Source organism: Salvia miltiorrhiza, chromosome 6 (assembly GCF_028751815.1).
Source record: "Salvia miltiorrhiza cultivar Shanhuang (shh) chromosome 6, IMPLAD_Smil_shh, whole genome shotgun sequence".
Taxonomy (NCBI): Eukaryota; Viridiplantae; Streptophyta; class Magnoliopsida; order Lamiales; family Lamiaceae; genus Salvia; species Salvia miltiorrhiza.
Genome location: NC_080392.1, coordinates 15,520,020 through 15,530,341, shown reverse-complemented (window position 1 = coordinate 15,530,341; position 10,322 = coordinate 15,520,020). Strand labels below are relative to the sequence as shown.

Below are 10,322 nucleotides of genomic sequence, written 5' to 3'. Positions count from 1 at the left end.
AAAACAAGTTCACAATAATTAAGCGTTTAATGTAATGAACTTGATTTAGAAGATGTTGATAGAGTTCGAATTTAACACTAATTTCAGTTGTTAACATATTACTCTTTTCGTCCCACTTTAAATGACACAATAGAAATTAACACAAAAATTAAGAATAAAATATTTAATGAGTGTAGAGTAGAAAAATGTCATTATAAATAAAATAAATTAAAAAGAAAAATATGTCATTATAGGTGTAATGGGGGAGTACTGTTATAAATGGCATGGATTCGTCTTGTTTTAAATGGAACAATTTATATTAGTAGTTCTATGATCCAATCAAACTCACTCCATATGACATTTATTGCATATTTAAAGAAACACAATCATGAATATAAAATTTCAATCAAGACTTTTCAATAAACCATAGGTTGTTGAAATTCTTATAGGAGTATAAATTTCCATTTTGTTTGGCCTATAACATCGGACTCATATTCATAGGTTGCTTATTTCTCGTGATGCTTTAGCTGTTGGTATTGCTATATACGTACATTACACAGCTTTCACCTTTTAACACTCTCACAAAAACTCTCTCTCTCTCTCTCTCTCTGAAGTAGAGTATCACAAAACACCTGACCCGTGAAAAACCAATTTCCCAAACACTGCAACCAGTCGTTGTTTCATCATCTGCATTTTCTTCTGTGCAAAGAAACTATCTTTTTCTCTGCTGCAAAACTTGCTCTCCAATGTTTAATACTTTTGCATCTTTCTTCATTTCTACCAAAACTGCTGCTTTTCTTGCTTACCATTTTTTCTGCTACCTCATTTCATCTATAAACAATTTGTGACATTGCATTTTATTCATCTCTCTCTCCCTCTCTGTCTTTTGTTTGCTTCTTAATTTCAGTTCCTTTTCCACCAAAAGGTGTTGCTTTTCATTGTTGTTTTTGACTCTTTTCTGCATTTTTTTAGGGGTGGCTGTCTTTTGATCAAGAATCTCTTTATTTATTTTTTTTTTTTTGTTTTCTCTCTCAAAGTTCATTCATTTTCAACTTGACTAGAAATGGGCAGCGCTGAAAAGGTGGAAATTTTTGAATTTTTTATACCTCGTGGCTTTTCAAGGTTCAGCTTTACTGAAAATCTGTCTTTAACCTATGAGTGACATTCCACCATAGTAATGCTGTTCATGAGCAAAAACTTGACAAAAAGATTGAATTTTTTTACTGCCCTTTTTTGCTTCTTGGTAGAATAGATAAGAAATCTTTAATTCCAGAATTCGTGAAGGCAACCCAAAAAATGCCATTATTCAGTTTGTTGAGCATTTTGCTTTTTGGGTTGCTTTCAAGGTCTCAACTTTTGAACGCCCAGATCATGAATGATCAAGCTGCATTATTAGCAATTGAGAAAGAATTTGGAATTTCTGTGTGGAATGGGAATATCTCTGATTATTGCTCATGGCCTGGCATTTCTTGCAGCTCGAATAATTTAATAGTGGAAAGGCTCGATCTTTCTAGTCATGGGCTGCAAGGTAATCTCACTCTCATCTCTCACCTCAAATCACTCAAATGGCTTGATCTTTCATACAACAAGTTTCATGGCATGATTCCACCTGCTCTTGTCAACTTATCTGAGCTTGAGTTTCTTGATTTATCATTCAATGCCTTTGAAGGGTCGATTCCTCTAGAGTTTGGCAGGCTTAGAAATCTCAAGGCATTGAACCTTTCGAATAATTTGATCAACGGTGTGATCCCTGATGAGCTTGAGAGCCTAGTGAAGTTGCAAGATTTGAGGCTGTATTCGAATAGGTTGAATGGCTCTATCCCTCTATGGTTAGGGAACTTAACTAGTTTGAGAGTCTTTACTGCCTATGAGAATGAACTGAGTGGCGTTATTCCTCATAAGTTAGGTTTAGTTAGTGAGCTTAAGTTGTTGAACCTGCATTCGAACTATTTGGAGGGATCGATCCCTGAGAGCATTTTTGCAATGCAGAAGCTAGAAACTCTGGTTCTGACTCAGAATAGGTTTAGTGGTTGTATCCCTGAGGCAATTGGGAAGTGCAGAGGCCTTTCGAGTGTTCGGATTGGTGACAACAATTTGAGTGGAGGGATTCCTAGAGAGATTGGTAATATAAGTAGCCTCACCTATTTTGAGGCCAACAATAACAATCTCTCGGGTGTGATTGTGATGGAGTTCTCAAAATGCTCGAATCTCACGCTGCTGAACCTAGCTTCGAATAGCTTCTTTGGGACCATACCGTTGGAGTTTGGCTTGTTGAGTAATCTGCAAGAGCTGATTGTGTCCGGGAACAGCCTGTTTGGAGATATCCCAACTCCGATTTTGAGGGGCAAGAATCTGAACAAGCTTGATTTGAGCAACAATGGATTGAATGGCACTATTCCTGACAGTATCTGCAATGCTTCAAGACTGCAGTTCTTGCTGTTGAGCCAGAATTCGATAAGAGGGGAGATACCACGCGAGATTGGCAACTGCACGAAGCTGCTAGAGTTGCAGTTGGGAAGCAACCATCTGACTGGAACTATTCCCCCGGAGATAGGGCATATCAAGAACCTGCAGATTGCCTTGAACTTGAGCTCTAACCGTCTCCACGGGCAGCTGCCTGAGGAGCTAGGGAGACTGGACAAGCTGGTGTCTTTGGACGTATCGAACAATCAGCTTAGTGGGAGCATTCCATCTGCATTGAAAGGGATGTTGAGTTTGATAGAGGTTAACTTCTCCAACAATCATTTCAGTGGCCCGATACCCTCATTCATACCGTTTCAGAAAAGCTTGAATTCAAGCTTTCTTGGAAATAAAGGGCTCTGCGGTGAGCCTCTGAGCGTTTCCTGTGGTGGTCTTGATGATTCTGCTCGCGATGCTTACCACCACAAGGTCTCTTACAAGATCATATTAGCTGTTATTGGTTCGGGTTTGGCTGTGTTCGTGTCCGTGACTGTGATTGTGTTGCTGTTTATGATGAGGGAGAGGCAAGAGAAAGCTGCCAAAGATGCAGGAATTGCTGAAGATGATGAAGCTAGTGCCAATCCAGTGATCTTAGCAGGAAATGTGTTTGTCGAAAACCTGCAGCAGGCGATAGACTTTGATGCTGTTGCTCGAGCAACCATGAAGGACTCGAACTTGCTCAGCACGGGCACGTTCAGCACTGTGTACAGAGCAGACATGCCTTCCGGGATGACTCTGTCAGTTAGGAAGCTGAGATCAATGGACAAAACTGTCGTCAACCACCGGAGCAAGATGGTACGAGAGGTCGAGAAACTAAGCAAGCTGTGCCATGACAACTTGATGAGACCAATAGGGTTTGTCTTGTTTGAAGATGTTGTGCTGTTGTTGCATCAGTATTGTCCCAACGCCACGCTGGCTCAGTATCTCCACGACTCCACCAAGAAACCGGATTGGCCAACGAGGCTCAACATTGCCATTGGGGTGGCTGAAGGGCTGGCATTCCTCCATCATGTGGCCATCATCCACCTTGATATCTCTTCAGGCAACGTGGCTCTGGACTCGAACTTCAATCCGTTGGTCGGGGAAGTAGAGATCTCGAAGCTTCTAGATCCATCTAGAGGGACAGCAAGCATCAGTGCTGTTGCTGGTTCATTTGGATACATCCCTCCTGGTATGGTATCTTCACTGCATCAATCAATCAGTTCTTGCTATATCCCATTATAAAACTTTGACTATTTTTTAACCTGTTTTGGCAGAATATGCGTATACTATGCAAGTTACAGCACCAGGCAATGTCTACAGCTATGGAGTTGTGCTGCTCGAGATCCTCACGACTCAACTGCCCGTAGACGAGGCCTTTGGCGAGGGGATCGATTTGGTGAAGTGGGTGCACACTGCTCCTGCTCGAGGCGACACTCCCGAGCAAATTCTCGATGCGAGGCTAAGCACTATATCATTTGCTTGCAGGAAAGACATGCTTGCAGCCTTGAAAGTAGCTCTGCTCTGCACCGATAGCACGCCTGCGAAACGGCCTAAGATGAAGAGCGTCGTCGAAATGCTTCAAGAAATCAAGCAAGATTAGAGCTCATTCTCAACCAGAGAAGACAACTTAACTTCTCGTTGATGATCCACAACACATTGTGCAAGAACGACCATCGTATTGTTAACTGAAGCTGTAATGTTTATAAATAGATGGAGAGAGAGAGAGAGGGGGGTCTTTTAGGAAGATAAAAATGCAGCATGATGTAATTGCAGAACTACCATTGTGTATTCCCATAGTGGTGTAGGCTCAAATATCATTTTTATGTAACGTTTGTATGAGAAGTTGCATCTTATATCGAGAATAAGAATTTGTAAAGGTTTTCATCATAGATTCTCACCAAGAGAAAGCCCTTATTCCTTAGTGCGATGTACGTAAGTATATAGCTTTAAATAATAGATGTGTGAAAAACAGATTAATTTTTTCATTATAATTTTTAAAAGACTTAGACAGAAAAGGTCATATCTTATATCAGAGTATATAATATGTATATATTAGTAAATCACTAAAAGAATAACAAAATAAGGATACTACTATCTAAATTTCTGATCATAATAACAATAAATAAATATATCAAATTAAACTATTGTCCTTCTACTAAATATACAATTGAAATATACGAGGCAAATCAATAGTATGAATAAGACAATTTTTATACAGATAGATTTGCTTTGAAGTTAGCAAATAAAAGTCCAAGTTAAACCACAAAATCCTAAAATTAAAATTTGAAACCATCTGCCTCGAAAGCATGATCAATGATCAAACAATAATCATAATATTTTCCAACGATGAGATAAATCCCAAGAAATATGTCAAGCATACAAAACTTATTTAAAATAAAAATTCAACAACAGTATGAAGTGGAGATCTACACTCAGATAAGCAGTGGTGAACCATCAGCAGGATTCCAACACAAGATTCACTCTACAAAATGTATGCCATTTTTATCAATCATGTCTTTTATCATGGGGGCAGAGCGGAAGGACTCGTAATAAGAGCATTTACTCGTCGAGGCTGGCTTTCACGATGAAGTTCTGGCGGCTGATGGGATTCATCACCACTGGGGGACCAGCAGTTCGCGGCCATGCTTGAAACTTTTTGTCAGTAGCCAGCCACCATTCTTTGTTCGAAACAGTTGACGGAGTGGTACCTAAGGTCAAAATGCAATTCATTAATGGACCGCCGGAGACAGTTATGAAGAACTGAATTGAAAGTGAAATACAAACCTCCAAAAATCTTCTGGTCAGAAATCAAATAGTCACATGCATATGCAATAGCAAGGGATCCCACAAAAGCAGAAAAGATGTATTTGCCCGACATTTTTCACTCCCAAAGCTGCAAGTTAAATTAAGTAAGAATAATTATAATTCAAAGACCAATATATAATAATTGAAGAAATATTAAAATGGATGGAGATTATTTGGAGGGAGAAGTTTAACTGCGTGCATACCGCATACAAGGTGAACTCAAATTCATCAAAATTAGTGTTATAAATTTAATATCTACAGTAAAATAAATTCACATAATAAACCAAATATGTTACAAGAGATTCGACCCTCATTTCTAAACTCACCATTCCACATAAAGCTTAAGATAAGAGAATGCTAAGTTGTAAACCAATTTTATGTTTTCTAGATACATTATACTCCCTCCCTCCCAAAAAAGGATGCTCACTTTCCTATTTTGTCCGTCCCACAAGAGTATGCACAACCTATTTTTGAACATAACTCCACCACTAACCCCTTATTTTTTATCCCAACTTTTAACACTTATTTACAACTTTACCAATGTGGCCCACATTTATTTCTCCACTTCATTACAAAAGTGATCTCTTTCTCCACTCACAACACACTCACCTAACATCTATTAAAAGCCGTGCGGAACAAACTAAGCATACTCTTCCGGGACGGAGGGAGTATATGGCATGAATCAACGACTTGAGAGGCAAACCAGTGAACAGAAAATGGTTCTCTAGCAGAGTGTGTTTGAAACTCAACCAAGCTTGCAAGATACATACTGCCAAATAAATACAGACACTAATTTAAACCTTCCTATGCAGATCTAATGCAAAGTTAACATTAAGAAGTATTATTGGAGAAAGGTACACGCAATAACAATAAAATTGAAAGGCACAACACTAGCTTTAAGATTGGAACCTAAAAGTTCTGCGAAGATATCAGTATGATAAGATCACTAGAAAACAATACTCCCTCCGTCCGCCAAAAGTATTCCACAATTACTATATTTGGCGTCCGCAAAAAGTATTCCACTTTCCTTTTTAAGCCATGGTCCCACCATCCACCTTTATATTTTATCCTTACAAACACTCTTTATTTACAAAAAACCCACCCCAAATTCAATCTCAACCACACATCTCATAAAGTGGTGGGACCCTTTCTCCACTACATCAATATCATCACACATTTTATTAAACTCCGTGCCCGGCCAAAGTGGAATACTTTTGGCGGACGGAGGGAGTATTTTTTTTATAACAGAAGACACAAGGAATTTATTTAAAAGGCAACATTGCGTAAACCTAGTCAAGGAAAGGCTCAAATCTAAAAGATCTAGAGCAAAGTTGGAGAAATCATAGAAAAATTGCATTTTATATTTACAGTTAACATGTAGGGACAATAGGAGTCTAAAGAGCATTGCTACATATCCATGAACTCTAGAACCTCTTCTTGCTGCATAAACAATATATCACGTTGTCCATGAAAACAAAATAACAGAGTATTTTCCAATCAGATATTTGAATAAGAGCTAAGACTACCAACACTTAACAGTTACAAACTGGATACTTTTCAATGATTTTTCCATCCTTCATTCATTACACAAAGCACGCAAAATATCCTGATTCATCAGAATAAGCACAAACCTTGTGGGAGATTCGAATTGCAACACAACACATACCCATGGGCCATGCCAATAGGCACATTCCTTTTTTTCATAATATATAACAATCAAAATGGCCATATTATTAACAGATATTTTCCGAAAGCCAATAACCGGTCCCAATATTACCACAAACATACGCGCAAATAATAGCGATACCCCAACACACCAAAGCCCTAATTTACATCAAATTGTTACAAAACAGTTCTAAGTTTACAAATGGAACAACAAAATAATATAAAATAAATAAAACGGAGCAAGATACAAACACCGAAATCTCATTAAAAAAATACTAGTAAATTGAAAGCCCTAATTTTCCGATCCAGATTATTCACAAAAAAAAAAAAAAAGAACGACCGCTACACACAAGACTGATACATAATATGAGAGAGAGAGAGAGAGAGAGAGAGAGAGAGAGCTTACGCGACGGACGCGGCAGATTTGTGGAAACTTGAATCTTTCAGGTAGTATTAGGAATAGAGGAATGGCGATTAGACTTGAATGTATTATGTACATGTCTGGATTTTAAGATTTTAAGATATATGTGGAATTCGGGAAGCCACACGGTGTCGTTTGACATGAGAGCTCTATACGGCGCCGTTTCTAAGTTCTAAAATAAAAAACTATCGTGCGTATTTCCATTTTCAACCCGATTTTGTCCTATTCTTTTGAAATAAAACCAGTATACATTATTTTATTTAATCAAATATACTTTTTTATTTTTATTTTTCACTCGTAATTACATATGTTTGTGGGTCCAAATAGAAATGACCATTCACATTTCGGATCGAATTTTTGCTCGATTCGAATAGAAAATTCAAAATTTTCTTAAAATTCAATTCAATTCAATTGGATTCGAGCCATATTATTGGAAAATTTGAATACAAATTTTCAAAAGATTTGGAATAAAATTCTATCTGAATCGAAAAATTTGAAATAGTACAAAAGAAATTTGAAAATCCAAAAAAAAAAAACGAAATACATATTAATCTAACAAATCATTACAATCAGCCAAGACAAATAGTAGATCATCCATCCATTCCAAATAAAAATAAAGTTTAAATTGAGAAGCATTTACCGATAAAATCGAAATCCACATACTATTAGGAGGAGGCATGAGACGAGATGAGAGGGAGATAGCGGCGGCAAGCTACTGACGACGCTGGAGTCGAGTAGATATCGAAAGCATAAATGAAAGGGGAGCGGAGAAATAGAATGGGAAATGGAAGAAGTGGAATTGGACTACGAGTGAATCGTGCGTGAATCAATAAGCGGCGGGATTACTGAGTCCACTCACATTATTTCTTGGGGGATTTGCAAACTACCCAACTTTTAAAAAGTATCTACCATTTATAACCAAAGTTTAAATCATCTACCACTTCTAACCATTTTTATTTTTTAATATTTATTGACTACACCTACATTCACGGTTCTTCTTTGATGTCAGACAATTTCAATGATTTGTTAATTGAAATACACTGATTTGAGTTTGTACTTTGATTCTCCACCATTTATCTTCTTGTGCTTTATCATTTTTTGTGCCTAACTATCAACCTCAATAATTTATGTGCATATACACTATACCGCAACAATATGTGCTCAACATTTTTATTTATTTTGGTTTATACCGTCGGATATCACTCTTTCTTCTTCTTATTTTATTTATTTTTCTTTTGTATAATTTAACTAGTGTATGTACCATAACATTTTCACTTTTAAAAACTTTCATGTGAATACAAAGTTCTTTCAAGTACATTCACAGGTTAATTAATAAAGACCTCTATATATGTTTAGAGGATGAATCAAACGCAACACATTACAATATAAACAAGTTGTCTCAAAACAGAAGACAAATATTCTCAAATATATATCAACGGTTATATTTGTTGAGTTATAATACCATCCCATATCTATCATCGAAAGAGGCATACCGAAGGTAATTTTTACTTTTATTCTAAATACCATCACATATTTTGTAAATACCGTCGATTAATTAATAAATACCATCGAGTAATTGTTTAATACCATCGCATATTTATCATTTTAGTGTACATGTTACTTGTTGCTATTATTAGGTGTTTTTTGAATATGGAAAACATACCTTCGAGTAATAACTTAATACTGTCGCATTATATGTAAATATCGTCGTACAAATGATAAATATCATCACTTAATGATTTAATACCGTCGCATATCTATCATGATAGTGTCCATGCAATTGTGTCTGTAATTAAGTATTCTTTCAATGATTTGTAAATACCTTCATATAATAGTTAAATACCTTCGAAATTTTGATAAATACCGTCGCATAATTGATTAATACCATCGTCTAATAGTTTAATATTGTGGCATATTTATCATTCTAGTGTACATGTAACCTGTTGCTACTATTAGGTGATTTTTGAATGTGGCAAACATACCTTCGAGTAATAACTTAATACCATCGTATAATATGTAAATACCGTCGTAGAAATGGTAAATACCTTCTCTTACTGATTTAATATCGTTGCATATCTATCATGATAGTGTCCATGCAATTGTGTCTGTAATTAAGTGTTCTTTCAATAATTTGTAAATACCTTCGCATAATAGGTAAATACCTTCGGAAGTTTGATAAATACCGTCGCATAATTGATATGACCATCGTATAGTAGTTTAATATTGTCGCATATTGATGAATACTGATTTAATTGATGAGTGCTTCATAAATGATTTTTAAATATTTTGGTTTAGAGCAATTAATGATTTGTGGTATAAACTAATTTATAGGTACATACATTATTTGTATTTTAATTTATTTTATTCGTAATTTGCAATTGAAAAAAATTTATATTTTTTTATGATATAATTTATATTGCGTTTAAGTTTTAAAAGTTATATACAAGAGAAATTATTTTTTACAATTTTAAACATTTTCTTTGTACAGATGACGGAGTGAAAAAACGTCATTGTGAAATATGGAGGATATTGGGATGATGTCCTATATTGTGGTGGAGGTGCTACATTTGCTTATGTTCAAACAAATAACATAAGCATTTTGGAGTTAAGGCAAAATATCAATTACTACTTGATGCCAAATTCATTGAGTACCGTCTACAATTTATACTATCTATCGAGATCTCGAAGTGGAAGGATCATTCGATCTCTTTTAAGTACTGATGATCAACTTTCTCGACTATATGCTTTTGAGGTCGAGCCAGAGATTTATGTGACTCATGATGGTGGCACTACCCAATCGGAGCAAAAAGTTTATCGACCTTCGATCGAGATACCGTATGCATCTACTTATGAGCAGCCTCCTTAGCCCACTTCATTCGATGAGACCATCACAAACTAGATGAGAGGTTTTGATTGGTTTGCTAATACAACTCGTAACTCGCCTATGAATTACGTTCCCCCAGCAGCACCTATGATGGAATCGATGGGTGATGACAATAATGATGATGAA

At 36.3% G+C, this 10,322-nt stretch overlaps 2 protein-coding genes across 4 annotated transcripts; one reads left to right on the top strand and one right to left on the bottom strand.

The window, feature by feature from the left end:
* The first annotated feature begins 388 nt into the window (after positions 1 to 388).
* LOC130990151 (leucine-rich repeat receptor-like tyrosine-protein kinase PXC3) lies at positions 389 to 4,308 on the top strand. Its single transcript, XM_057914364.1, has 2 exons — positions 389 to 3,610; positions 3,696 to 4,308. The coding sequence occupies exons 1-2, from the start codon at positions 1,276 to 1,278 to the stop codon at positions 4,019 to 4,021; spliced, it is 2,661 nt and encodes an 886-aa protein (XP_057770347.1). The 5' UTR covers positions 389 to 1,275; the 3' UTR covers positions 4,022 to 4,308.
* A 427-nt stretch (positions 4,309 to 4,735) lies between these two features.
* LOC130990152 (uncharacterized) lies at positions 4,736 to 8,173 on the bottom strand. Of its 3 annotated transcripts, none has more exons than XM_057914367.1 (3): positions 7,976 to 8,173; positions 5,206 to 5,314; positions 4,736 to 5,129 (listed from the first exon to the last, which is right to left on the bottom strand). In XM_057914367.1, the coding sequence occupies exons 2-3, from the start codon at positions 5,297 to 5,299 to the stop codon at positions 4,981 to 4,983; spliced, it is 243 nt and encodes an 80-aa protein (XP_057770350.1). In that variant the 5' UTR covers positions 5,300 to 5,314; positions 7,976 to 8,173; the 3' UTR covers positions 4,736 to 4,980. The 3 variants fall into 3 exon arrangements, with proteins under 3 accessions (XP_057770350.1, XP_057770349.1, XP_057770348.1); XM_057914366.1 differs by having other exon boundaries at positions 7,953 to 8,172; XM_057914365.1 differs by lacking the exon at positions 7,976 to 8,173 and adding an exon at positions 7,298 to 7,457.
* Positions 8,174 to 10,322: the final 2,149 nt, after the last annotated feature.

What these genes read in the sequence shown, in the direction of transcription:
- LOC130990151 (XM_057914364.1), top strand. Translation starts at nt 1,276, where the DNA reads ATGCCATTATTCAGTTTGTTGAGCATTTTGCTTTTTGGGTTGCTTTCA. An exon ending in ATTTGGATACATCCCTCCTG is followed by an intron (nt 3,611 to 3,695) that starts GTATGGTATCTT and finishes CTGTTTTGGCAG; the next exon opens with AATATGCGTATACTATGCAA.
- LOC130990152 (XM_057914367.1), bottom strand. Translation starts at nt 5,299, where the DNA reads ATGTCGGGCAAATACATCTTTTCTGCTTTTGTGGGATCCCTTGCTATT. An exon ending in TGACCAGAAGATTTTTGGAG is followed by an intron (nt 5,130 to 5,205) that starts GTTTGTATTTCA and finishes TTTTGACCTTAG; the next exon opens with GTACCACTCCGTCAACTGTT.